This window comes from Phalacrocorax carbo, chromosome 10, assembly GCF_963921805.1.
Source record: "Phalacrocorax carbo chromosome 10, bPhaCar2.1, whole genome shotgun sequence".
Taxonomy (NCBI): Eukaryota; Metazoa; Chordata; class Aves; order Suliformes; family Phalacrocoracidae; genus Phalacrocorax; species Phalacrocorax carbo.
In genome coordinates this window covers 1,698,443-1,712,090 of record NC_087522.1, presented here as the reverse complement: position 1 = coordinate 1,712,090, position 13,648 = coordinate 1,698,443, and the positions used below count along the sequence as shown (strand labels likewise).

The window sequence follows — 13,648 nt, the reverse complement described above, 5'->3', positions numbered from 1 at the left end:
CCCCGGCAGGGCAGCCGGCTCAGCCCCGCGGGGCGCCCAGCCCGGGACGCGGGGCAGCCCACGGCACCCTTCCCCGCGGCCGAGCCGGCCCCGCTGCGAGGCGCACGCAGCGCCGAGGCCCTGCGTGCCCGACGGGTGCTGACCGTGCAGGGGACACGGAGACAGCAGAGGTGCGAGGCAGGGAAGGAGATGGGGGCGCAGGGGCCATGACGGGCCCCGCGGTGCCACGGTGACTGCGACAAGCAGCCGGCTACAGCCCTGCTGGGTGAAGGCACCCAGGAGGGCTGCCCAGGGAGGAGAAACAGGGTTGGACTGCTAACAGCACAGCATCCTGCCTGCCAGATCCCCTGAGCTGTGGGCTGGCTGATCTGGGAGGGGTTAAATGGCACAAGAGAACAGAAACTGCCCCACAGCTGTGGGAATATGGCAGCTGCTGAGACTAAAATGGCGCCTGGCTGAGGTGAAGTGGCGCCTGGTTGAAGCAAAATGGTTCCTGGCTGAGGTAAACTGGCTCCTGGCTGAGGTAAACTGGCTCCTGGCTGAGGTAAACTGGCTCCTGGCTGAGGTAAACTGGCTCCTGGCTGAGGGAGGAAGAGTGGAGGTGCTGCCAGCACTGGAGAGCCACCCCAGTCCTCGCTCTCCGCCAAGGGGAGGGAGGCCCATGAGCATGGCCGCAGGCTGTCCTGCCCCAGCAGCACGGCCCTGGGCCTGCACATCCACCTCTGTACCCGCAGCCTGGGGCTACACGGTTCCTTTCCCCAGGCTGCTCCTGGTGAGGAAAACACTCCCAGCCCCATATCCTTCTGCCCCGAGGGAGCAGCCACATCTCTCCCAGGAGCTGGCGGCCCGGGCAGGAGGCAGCGCTGCCTTCCCATTTGGGGCTGGGATGTCTCTCTTTGGGAAACTGATGGCACTGCCTCGAAACAAAAAATAAAGCCGGGCAGAAAACAAAGCTTTTTCAGATGCTTTAAAAGAAAAACGGATGGTTATCCAGCTACAATATCACAGCGAGATCCTGCCAGCTCCGGTACCTGCCACACAGACGTACCAGCGAAGCACAAGGTTGTCTGTTTAGTTCAGAGGACGATGGCAGGAAGGGGTTGAAGCACAGGCAGGGGCAGGAAGGCAGGACCAAGGTTACCAATAAGCCTGTCAAAACAAGTATACATGGGTGTTTTGCTGCCTGCCATCTACCCTGCTCAGAGTCAAGGTAATGATTGAAAAAAAATTCAATCAGGAAGATTCAGCTTCCTGACAGTTGGTATAGGGTAAGGTTTTGCTGCATTCTCACAAGGATGGCAGAGCACCAAGCAGCTAGGAAGTAGAAATCCAGGGCATTTATCCAGCAGCCCAGCATTTAAGCCCTCCACAAGCATTTCATTCCCATAAATAACCACTACAATACTCCCACGACGCAAGGAAGCACCAGCTCCATTGCTCAGACAGGGGAGACTGAGTGCAGATGAATCAATGACAGCCCAGCCCACACAACCAGGGTCAGAACTGAAAATAAAATCAAGAAGTCCCGCTTTCCCCTCTGTGTTCCAGCTGTTAGACAACACTGCCCCCAGTAGCTCGGCTTTCTTCCCAAACTAAGGTATGCACTTCAGTCCCCTGATTGTGGAGGGGAGGACAGAGGGGGAAGCAAATCCCAGCCTTAAGCACGCTGTACGCAGCCCTCCATGGCTGCCGCAGAATTTAGCAGCTTCCAGGAACTGCACGGAAAGCCAATGAACCATCGCTGCTCCACTGCCACTTCCCCTCTCCGCGGGAACGAACAGCGGTTGTGGTCAGTGCGCACAGGGAGATAAAGGTGCTCCCTGTTGCTGATCAGACCGATCACCTGCAAGAGGAGAGGATCTGGAGTAGGGCCGCATGCCCTCAAAGATCCAGGACTCTCCGATGACTTACGAAACATCTTTCCCAAGCAGCTAGCGAGTGCATCTACTTCAGGGGAAGCTTTGCATCCTGTGGGAGCGGGAAGCAAAGATTAATCTCCTGTTGGAGATGAATTTCCAAACTTAGTCTCCTCTCCCAGTTCTCTCTGAAGTTCTGGGATCAAGCTACAGGCTTGGACGTGCCACAGCTAATCCGCAGGAAGACAGAAGGCAGCAGTGGGCTTTGCTGGCTTGATTTAGAGATTTGATGGCTAGCTGTAATTAACCCTTTAAATGCTGCCAATTCTAAACTATGCCAGAAAGTAATACTCCAATCTGACTGGCTGCATAACATGGGTCACTACACTCAGCGCAAAGCAAATCCAAGGTAAAGCAACTTAAATTGCTGGCTGTATCAGACGCAATCTGTGCATGTAAACAGAAACTATTTTGTCCAAGGACAGTGACATTGCTACCTTGACAGTTTACTCTCCTGCAGGCACTGGAAAGGCAGAAAGCTTTTCAGGAAATGGCTACTTGCTGGGTGCAATGAGTGACAACAGGGGCAGCAGTGAGGGCCAAGGGTCTCAGAGTTCAGGGTCTGGCTGTTGAAGTTATTTTGTGTTGATGAAACACAGATTCAGGAACCAGCGATGCTCCTGGCACTCCCTGCAAAAAACGGGGTGTGTCTTCTCTCTAAATTCATACTTGGGAATTGTGTTGTGCCAGACTAGCAGAGCCTCGACTACCACCCAGACAGCTTAAGCTTTGTTTCCATAGTGCCATCCTAATACGAGCTATGCCCTATAACAGCTTTACTGCACGAACGGGCAGCAGTTTTCGTTTTTCCCTTTTCTTAAGTAAAGCCGTTACTGACTGCTGGTATGAACCCAATCCACATATATTAGCTACAGAGAATTTTCTTAAGGCAACTGAAAGACTAACACAGCCTACCCCTTGGCCTCTTCTAGCTTTTGTCTTACCACCTCAGTTTTGTCTATACTAAATTTTTTTAAGACTTCTGATGCAAACTTTGCACTGATCCATGCAATCTGGGGTTGCAAATCTAGGCAGAGTTCTGTTCATAAAGCCAGTGACTTCATGTTTTCCCTCTGTAGGAGTAAAATAACGTTCCCACACTCTGATAGAAACCTTTGATCTGCACAGATTTAATTCATTACTTATGAATCTCTGGCCAACATCACTTTGTTCATTTCAGTGGCTCTCTATTTGCAGTCGCCTCCTGTGTCCGGGAGGACAGGGATCTTTTTTTTTTTACCATGTAGTGAAATAGCTGAGAAGGGATCCTGACTAAGGGCTTTGCCAACCAGTTGTTTATATAACAGTCCTCTTCTAGAAAATCACCCAGGTAGCGATAATGAGCCACCCTCTACAACTGCTTTACAGAGGGTTGGTCGAGAGCCAAGATATTTTCCAATGGAAACTCTTCTCCCAGGGAATCACCCTGCATCGTATTTCAGAGGAGTGCTTTGGTTTGTTTTAGGAAATAGGAGAAGATTTCTTTTTAATTGTGCTATGCTTAGGTGCAAGGGCAGGTTCGTGACACAAATCACTGAAAGTCACTACATGGCCTGCTGGAATCATTTACAAGAGCGCAGCAGCAGCAGCTCTGCTAACACCTCAAAGGCAAGTGCCCATATTCCAAGCTTATGCTTTTGCAGGATTGCTTGGACCACCTGCAAGGTCTCGGGTAAGAGCTGTCTCCCTGCTGCGCCTGCACTATGCCTAAGCGATGAGATCCCAGAGGTGGTACAGCAGTACAAAATATTAAAGGTGCCAGTTGATTGCTCTTCCCATATCCAGACTCCTCCTTTGAAAACTCACTCTTTCCAAAAAGCTTTCCAATCCTTTTCACCTGGGGAGGGGTGAAACACAACCCTCTGCCGAGGGCCAGCTCCACACCCCAGGTAGCACACGATGCCGGCTGCACAGGCTCGGGCAGAGCACGGACCCTTTCACAAGGGCTTCACAACGCTCCTGTGCAAGCATCTGTCTGTGGGTGACGAGGAAGAGGCTGTCTCCAAAACCCTGTCCCACTCCTCCTTCCGAGGAAGAAATGCAGCTTACGCAGAGGTGTCTGAGGGAGTGAAAAGCACAGTTAAGTAGAGGGAATGTGGCTGCAACACTTTTCCTGGAGACTACTCTGCATCTCATTGTGGTTTCCAACTGTTCCCTCGGCTCTTTAAGCCCCAGGAGAGGAAATGCGGCGCACACGCTCTTCGCTGGGAGCACGCATCGCAGGATGGAGCCAGTGATTATTATTCTTATCACCCCACAGACTGCCTGGCACTGGCTGAAGTGTGGCTCAGATGGTTCTCTCTGCTCACAAACAGCTACGCAGCCTCGGCATGTGAAAGCCATTAAGCGATAGCACAGAAGCAACCCCGTGAGGCTAAACTCGTGAACATTCCCGTACCGACAGCACGCCGGCCCCTGCTGCCAGCGAGACGCCGGGGTGCCGGCACCGGGCTGCACGCAGGTGCTGACCAGGAGCCATGAGTGTCCCTTCAAAGTTAACACTCGTCTGGCCAGCTCTCCTGACAGCTCCACAAACGGCACAGAGACGCTGGAGAGCTGAAGAGCCCCACAGAGCCTCCCCCGCGCACAGTCCAGGGCCTGTGTGCCAGCACTGATGTCCTGCTGTTGGAAATGTGGCATATGGGAGCATCGGCAGTGGAGACGGGAACCGAAACATCTGGTTTTTCCGAGCCACGCTTGGAAAAGCTAAGCTGTATTCCACCCCTAAAACACAACCAGCCCAGCTGTGAGGCAAGCAGATGAACAGAGAAGTATAAAAATAGCTACTTCTGTAGTGCTCTGTCAAGCAACACGAGGTTGCCCTACAAAAATAAATACACATAAAGGAATGATCATGGGGTTTTTTCCAGCTGTTAGAGGGACACGTGCGCTCACATCGCTGCAACAAGGTAAAAGACGCATCCCCTCGACTCACAGCTCCGTGTTCACAGTGCACTCCCGCCACCCCCCAGCTAGAAGTTTGCAGCGCAGCAAGAGTCACACGCAGCTTCCACACAGGGTCCCTGATGGGACTAGACACAGATGCTGTCACCAACCTGACCTAAACCAAAATCTGCATGCTTCAGGCCGGACTCACTCCACCCCCTTCCCGAGGCGTGGCTTTGAGAGAGAAACTAACAACTTTGGCCAACACAATTTGTCTGGGCTCTTGCTTTCCCAGGCTTAGCTGTTCCTCGGGTTCCTCCCTCAGGAGGACTCAACCCACACCCTAGATCCTCTTTTTAGAGAGCCACTCCCACCTCTCCCTGACGCTGAAGCATTTGCTCTAGCAGAACCTACTTAACCCATTCCCAGCAGGATCCATGCCCCGCGATCCAGCAGGGAAAGGTGTTTACAGAACCCCATGCCAGCCCCCACACCAGGGAGAGGAAGGAGAGGTTTCACTGTCTATCTCAACCAGAGCTGCAGGGGAAAACTGCTCTTTTGCTCCTGGATCTGCAGAAGTCCTCCTCCCTGCTAAAGGAGCCCAGCGCAGCACGGATCCTGTGGGAGCCAGGGCCGAGGTACTGCCAGGGGTTGTTGCAATGGAGCCGTGAAGGAGCCATTGCTGGGGATCTGCAAGTACCATTAGCCATGTCTGTCCAAGGAGGTGGGCACAGGCTCTAGCCAGGGCTACAGACTCCACCCTGGAAATCTCAGTTTCAAACCAGTGATTAGACCTCATGACTTCATCACAGCCATGCAAAATACTACTGCACAGAGCCAAATGTGTTTCTTGGTACATGGAGGTGTCTGTACGGGCGGGCAGAATACCTGTTGCACAGCTGTCACGACGATAAAAAAGGGCATGGTATGGTGTCCAGGTACAATTTCAAATGAATAGCAAACAGGCTGACTGAGCCCTGGCTTGGATGCAGAATTCATGTCACTACAGATCGTCCCGCAGGCTCATCAAAAGCAAGAGCTGCTGCAGACTGCGTCTGCTGTCCGAGCATGTACAAGCCTCCTCCCGGTGATGCTCAAGAGTATATGCCAGCACGACGGCAGCGGGAGGAGAGAGTCCCATCGCCTCCCAGCACCGCGCTGCCGGAGAGCAGCCTGTAGACCCCAGACTGGAGGTAAAGCAGGGCCACACGGCCAACACACATGCTCCGCGACTGAAAAATGCCGTAGGTGGGAGACTCATTACCACAAAGCGAACATCGTCATTTCCTTCCACCACGTACTGTTACCAAACCAGCGCATTACACTACCTTAACATGGGTTGCTAATGAAATTAAAAATGACACTGGATTAAGCGGAGAAACATGAGACCGTATGCCACATCTGAAACTTCGTCTCCAACGGCAGCTTATTAAAGTTTTTATTAGGCCTGACGCCAGGAAGGGATGTACTCGTTCCCAACCTGAGGGGAACTATTTTTACTGTCAGGCTGGCAGAAACAGATCACTGAAGAATATTACGCTTTGTTTTGATTACCTCTGTTTAAATCCAGTGGTAGCACATTATCGAAATGGATGCCATCTTTTGAGGGAAAGGGAGGAGCTGGAAAGCGAGGACAGAATCCGTTTACTGGTCATGGCTCCTATAATAGACCGCAAATGCTACAGATGAGGTCAACCTGCACGTTGTTGATGCCCTTCCCGAGGATAGTTATCCCTTAAAAACATGGGAATGGCTGTAATCACATGGTTTTTTGCTTTTTGTGCTCTTTGCAAAGCAAAAAAAATAAGGTTATGTTTCAATTCAACATTTTTAGTTTTGGCAAACAGAGATGCCAACTTAGCTTCAGTGTCTAAGTAAACAACAGTCCTTCGGTATGAGAAACAAGGTAGTTCTTTACTGCAAAGACAGGTTAATAAATACGGGCTGGGGAGGTCTGATTTGAAGCCCTCATCCTGCTGGTGGGACAGGCAGCGACCTTCGGCAGAGCACGTTCGTGTAGGTGGCAGAAGCTGCAAGGGGAGCGCGGTCGGTAGCTCTGTGCGGTCGGTAACTCTGCGGCCCTGCAGTCTCAGTAGCTTTCCTGCCTTTAAGCCTGGTCTCAGCAAAGCCTGGAGAGAAAGGTGGGATGATGCGGGGTGGCAGCCGTTCCTCCAAACAGCAATAGCGCCATAAGCGCAGCCCACAAACGGAGCTGCCAACTTTCCACTGTGGAAGAGACAGAAATTTTCTCTTTGAGCCTGACAGTGACTGCCTAAATTGTGCTCATGGCTACGGAGGGACTAATTCACAAGTGCCGGGTCCCCCCCACTCCCCCGTGCACTCTCCTCCCAGTAAGAGCAAGCACCTCTGCCCGTGCAGCTCCCAGCCCGCTCCACCCTGGCACTGGAAAGCACGCTTCTGCTCCTGAGCTCTCCTTCTTCACCCCCGCTCGCTTTCTTATTACAACTCAGAGAAATGTTTGGGGACATATGGGGTAAATAAGAGACGAGATACAAAATCAAGCTGAACTGCAACGATCAATCAAAGGACAACAAAGCTTGAAGAAATGAAGAAAGAATGACGCAGAAACGCATTATGGAAACCACAGTGTGGAAACCGCGGCGTGACAAGAGATAAAACAAGGAATCCCATTAAATAGCAGACAGGGAGAGAAGCATTCGCAAACCATATGAGTTGTTTCACCCCTACCTTCTGATTTAAGTGATTTTCTTTTTAAAACCCTTCTCTGTGGGAGCAGAATGAAAGCAGCTGGGTGAAACGTGAGAGAGACCTGGCGGGGGCTTGCCAGCAGGAGAAACTGTTCGCTCCAACAGGGAAAAAGCCACACGCAGAAAGACACCACCAATAAACTTAAAAATTGTGGGAAATACAGGGAGAAATCAGCGCAAACAGCACCCGGCAAAAAATGCACCAGGTGTCAAAGGAACCCCAAAAAACGAGGTGAGCAGAGACACTGTCTTCCTTTCTACTAACGTCCGACGAGGCCGGCAGCGGGCATTCAGCCAGCAGGTCTTCCCGCTGCCCAGCCGGGCTGGGAGATGTTCGGCTACGGTTTCTCAACGCGTGGTTTCCTGTCACTACCGGGGTTTGTGCGTTTGGCTGCACCAAATTGCAAACAGCAAAAATCTTTAAATGCTGGGCTAGCGTCGAGGAAGCGAGACACCTTGGTGCTGCTCGGGATTATTTAATCACACCATTTGCCAGGGAGCAGGAATGCCTTCAAACGCCACCTCTCCGGGGGCCGCCATTTCTTACCCAGCAGAGCATTTTTGTTCGGACGTTTTTAACCCCCACCAAAAAAAGCCCAAGTTTTAATTTTAAGAAGGGCGACTTTCTCACTCATGGGAACAGCACTCAAATTCCTCCAAAGCTTTAGGAAGGAGCACAATAAACAACGCAGACCTGCTCGTGCCACTGCTGTAACAGCATTACAGTGACACTTCACTCACACCAGAGACCGTTATGCTCTGACAGAATAACACAGAATTGCCTCCTTGTTTGGTGCTTAAATTATAGTTAGGATTTGCTTACGCGATGGGTCCCTTCCATAGGCTGAACGAACCTCACTTGCAAAATATTCACCTGGCACCTCATTTTTTCCCCCCTCCAAAGTTTCTTACAAAAGAGAAACACAGCCTTGTTTTCGCTGGGGACACGGCTTGTTATAAAATGACATAACAGGCTGGTTAAGTTTTTTCTAGGAACAGAAAGTAAAGCTATTTTGCCTTTGAGGGCTGGAGACTACTGGACACGCCACTGCTTGTGATTTTACTTGAGTTGGATTTTCGTTTTGTGCTTTTTTTTTTCCCCCGACAGCTTTTGAAGATACCTCGAGCCTTGAAAAGGCTTTTACTGCATCACATAACAATACCGAAATCCACCGATGGCTGCCAACTCTTGAATTTTAAAATATCACAGACTGTATGTTCCTGAATCATAAAATCTGTTTATTTTAAGAAGATTTGCTTAGGTGAAGTCACCGGCTAGGCAGTGCAACCCCAGGGCTCACTGCCAAATCCACAAAAAAACCCCCGCTGGGCTTTGGATGAAAGTTATCACCCCCAAATCTGCAAAGCTTCTGCTTCTGCAGGAGTGTGGTGATAGCTGAGGTCCTCTGATATTTTCCCTTTCTCCTTCTTAACCATCCACAAAGAGTATTCCACATTAATGAAGGAAAAATAAGGGAGTTCCAACTCTAGTCTTATAAATCGAGACTCTAATCTCCAGTTCAGAAGTACCACGACACTGAAGATGTGTCAGAAACAGGCAATATTTGCACGGGCAAGTCAGAAAATCTTTGAGTTTACTTCCAGCTGGGGAAGGAGAGCAGCGATACCAGCTCACGGAACAGCTACGTCCCAAAGCAAATGGGAACAAAATCCGGTAGCCCTGCGAGCAGAGCACTTGACAAGAGATCGGATCAAAGCATTTCTCAGATGGAGAAACTGAGAAGTGCAAATGCCGCCACTTGAAGCGTGTTACCCTTGAAGTATAATATTTTCTTTTTTTAAGTTGCACGCTGCAGATTATTTGGAAAAATACAGGCTTTGGTCTCGATTCCAGCCAGACTTTGCATTACACTTCAATAACCCGACTCTGGCAATGGGAAGGGGCCAATATTCCCATTCGGTCTGCCTGGAGACTGCTTCCAGCTAGGTATGTAGCGTCTGCAAGCAGCAGAGCTTATTTCCTTAGTGATTCTTTGGATGTGGCATTTCTTCTGTACTCCTAGTAACAGTGCTGCCGAAGTTGGCATGTATTTCTTCAAAGTTGCTACGTCTGTCGTGTCGGGTACGAGAGGAATTCGTTTCCTAGGCCTTACTTCTACAGCTAGAGGTACGGGATCACGTTTGCTGAGTGCGACTGCTAGCACACACGCCTGCCGCGGAATCGAGGAGCTTTGGCGCCGGTGATTTTCTGAACTCGGCCTTCTTAAAGGCTGTTTTTCATTTCAGACTAATAAAAAATAAGTGTTTTGTGGAGATATTTAAAAAATCCTTCCCTCTAATGAGAGAACAAACAGCAAATCATTAAAAGCATTATTTACTTTATCTGTCAGTGTTCAGTAAAGGGAACATAAAATGAATAGACAAAACCGCTTGCGTAACTTTGCTGTGTCATGAGCCAGAGTCCCTCTCATCCCGACAGAAATGAATCTGTAAATCCTTCATGGTTATAACAACAACGTAAGCAGACGTGCCTTCCCTCCCATCGCCAGGAGGTTAAACAGGGCAGTAGACTTCTCCCGAGCAGAAGTCCCTGTGCCACAGCAGACTGCTTCAGCACATCTTATACCAGTCATCAGAATATTACCAGCAGAGACTTTTTCAGCCGAGTCGTGACCGTACACACAAGACGACCTGCTGGCTGACAAAGGCAACTCTACAGCCCTAATCCCAAAGACAATCATCCCTCAGCAGAGCGAAGCTCTTCCCCGTACCGCACTGCTCTCAACAGTGCTGTAAACAAACATTTCTCCATCGAAATCAGAGGAAGATGTCAGTAACACTATCCTGCCGTTTCAGCCCATTTGCTTTAGAAGATTTCCCCTTCCCACATTCCAGGCACGTTTTTTTATTGACCTGCAAGAGCTTTATGTCCAACTTCAATTTGTCATTGCATAATAGGATCTAATCCAAAACGTTCTGGGAGCTTTTACAACTCAACGCCTCCGAACAACAATAATATAAGTGGTCTCAAACGCTTACTACCAAAATTAATAATCCTAGAAACACACTGTAATAACCCCAAATCCTGAAAAAGCCAAATGAAGGACTTCTCATCACAGTCCTTCTGCTCGCGCTGCTCTGCAGTGACCAGCGAAGCGCTGGCACGTTCCACCTCCGCCGCAAACGGCGCATTCGGTCTCCTGAGCTGTAGATCCCCATGTCTAACTGACGACAGATAACGCAGCCTTAGAAACCCCTTAATAAAAATCAGCCTTTCCCAGTTAGGGACTTTCTGCAACAAACAATGGCAAGTTTGTTTGGAAAAGCCTAAACTTCAGCATCTCGTAAGAAAACAGCTGGAAAACACCTTGTCTGCTGGACTTAGACACGCACACTTCGCTGAAGTTAGTCTAGATAGAGCTTGCCGATCTACACTTCAATGTTTACTGTGCAACTTTGCAACTTTGTCAATATCTCATCTATATTGATGCTAAAAACTGGAAACTTTGTTAAGAAGATCCAAATAGAAAATCAGACCCTTAACTATTGAAATACCAGTAGAAATTAGTTCATGTGAGATTTTTCTACTGTGCCGGGCCCCAAGTCATCTCTCTTACATGAATCACTGGATGCTTTTCTCTCCTCAAGAAGAAAAAAGTTGCTCCCTAAGGAAAACAAATTTAGGTTCAAAAATAAATTTTAAAAACCCCCCACCTTTCTCCTAAGTCTGTTTTTTGCATCATACAGTGACTTTAAGTGACTGAGGATACGGACCGTTCTAATGCCCCTCCAAGAAACGCACCTTTCTGACTGATTTTTCCCAAAACAACAGAATCAGCATCAGGACACAAACACAACCATCATCCCATCCTAGCGCTTTCACAGAAGAATTTTTGATTTTAACTTGTTAATTGAGTCTTTTGGATTTGCTGTTAACAGGACAGTGTTTAACGGCTCATCTCCCAACACCATCCTCTTCCTGCGATTTCCCCCTGAACCTCAGGAATTAAACTCGCGGCACAAAATCCTCCTGCTCCTCGGGGAACATCACCCTCGGGCCTGCCCGACATAGCTGCTGGGGTGTCCCTGACCCCACGCGCCACCGTACCTAGTGCGCCCCGCGGCTTGCCAACTCTTGGCAAGACAGAAGCAGCATTATGGGATGACCAGGTTTGGGCTGAATCCTGAAAAACGCTCCTCCAGGTGCGGAACCGAGCGCATCGCCGCGGCTGTGACTTTTGGGGGGCATTAACGCAGCCGTGCCAGCCCTGCCCCAGCAGCAATGCCACGCTGGGCCGGCAAGACTTTGCACACAGAGGCTGTTCTCCCTTTTGCTTTGCTCGGGCCACTCCCGCCCGTGACCAACCTGCCTCTGCCTGTGTCTAACCCACTCCTGCCCGTGACCGACCTGCTTCTGCCTGTGTCTAACCCACTCCTGCCCGTGACCGACCTGCTTCTGCCTGTGTCTAACCCACTCCCGCCCGTGACCGACCTGCTTCTGCCTGTGTCTAACCCACTCCTGCCCGTGACCGACCTGCCTCTGCCTGTGTCTAACCCACTCCCGCCCGTGACCGACCCGCTTCTGCCTGTGTCTAACCCACTCCTGCCCGTGACCGACCCGCTTCTGCCTGTGTCTAACCCACTCCCGCCCGTGACCGACCCGCTTCTGCCTGTGTCTAACCCACTCCTGCCCGTGACCGACCCGCTTCTGCCTGTGTCTAACCCACTCCTGCCCGTGACCGACCCGCTTCTGCCTGTGTCTAACCCACTCCTGCCCGTGACCGACCCGCTTCTGCCTGTGTCTAACCCACTCCCGCCCGTGACCGACCTGCTTCTGCCTGTGTCTAACCCACTCCCGCCCGTGACCGACCTGCTTCTGCCTGTGTCTAACCCACTCCCGCCCGTGACCGACCCGCTTCTGCCTGTGTCTAACCCACTCCCGCCCGTGACCGACCCGCTTCTGCCTGTGTCTAACCCACTCCCGCCCGTGACCGACCCGCTTCTGCCTGTGTCTAACCCACTCCCGCCCGTGACCGACCTGCTTCTGCCTGTGTCTAACCCACTCCCGCCCGTGACCGACCCGCTTCTGCCTGTGTCTAACCCACTCCTGCCCGTGACCGACCCCGCAGCCTCACGGCAAACTTTCTGCCGCGTCTCCACGTTCGTCCCCGCTCTCACGCGTCCCACCTCCATCGCGGCGCAAGGCACAACAAGGAAATACCGGAGGCCCCCGTCCAGCTGCCGGGGAGCGGAGCCTCCCGCCGCGCCCCCCCTTCCCGCCCCGGCCCGCCGCCCCCGGGCCCGCGGTACTCACAGCGCCGTGGCGGCGGGAGGGATGCCGGCCGCCGGGTGCTCCATCCCCCGGGCAGAGCAGTTGACCAGGCAGGCGGGGCCGGCGCAGGTACAGCCGGCGGCGCAGGGCTGGCAGGCGGGGGCCGGGGCCGCCGCCAGCCCCCCGCACAGCAGGGAGCAGAGCAGGCACCAGCCCGAGAGGGGCAGCCGCGCCGCGGGGACGCCATGTTTGCGCTGTGATCCAGTGTCTCCATTTCCAAAAGGCATCTCTCCCTACGGGCATGGCATGGCCCCGGCCCGCCGCTCCCCCGGCCGGCCGGCCGGGCCCGGCCGCGCCCCGCCCCGCTCGGCCGCTCGGCTCCGCTCCGCGCCCGCCTCAGCGCCCGCCCGCCATGGCGGCCTCCTCCTCAGGGCTGGCGCTGCGCGCTGCTGGGCGGCGGCGCCCGGCCCGGCCCGGCCCGGCCCGGCCCGGCCCGCTGGGCTCCCGGCTCCCCGCGCTGACAGCCCCGCTCCGCCGCCGCCGCCGCCGCTCGGCTCTGCGCTCCGCCCGGCCCGCGGCCGCCGCCGCCTCCCCGCTCCGCCTCCCGCCCGGCGGAAACCCGGCGCCGCTCCAGCCCCGCCGCCCGCCCGGGCCGCCCCCGCCGCGCCCCCCCCCCAGCCCCCCCTCCACCGCCATCCCGGGCGCGGCGGCCGCTGCGGCGGGGCTCCCGGCCCGGGCCCCGGGTACGCGGCTCCCGGTCCCTGTTCGGCGAGGAGGAGCAGCGGGATCCCGGGGAGCACGGGCATCTCGGGGAGCAGGGGCATCCCGGCGGTCAGGGGCCATCCCGGGTGGCACGGGCATCCCGGGGGACACGGGCATCCCAG

General features: G+C 53.1%; 1 protein-coding gene across 2 annotated transcripts in view; it reads right to left on the bottom strand.

Annotated features, from left to right (window-relative positions):
* Positions 1–13,329, bottom strand: part of PKD1 (polycystin 1, transient receptor potential channel interacting) — a 100,579-nt gene extending 87,250 nt beyond the window's left edge. Inside the window, exon 1 of one of the 2 annotated variants that reach the window (XM_064461362.1) lies at positions 12,807–13,329. In XM_064461362.1, coding sequence (XP_064317432.1) covers positions 12,807–13,051 — 245 coding nt within the window. In that variant the 5' untranslated portion in view covers positions 13,052–13,329. The remainder of the gene's footprint in view (positions 1–12,806) is intronic. The other variant, XM_064461363.1, reaches the window with a different exon arrangement.
* Positions 13,330–13,648: the final 319 nt, after the last annotated feature.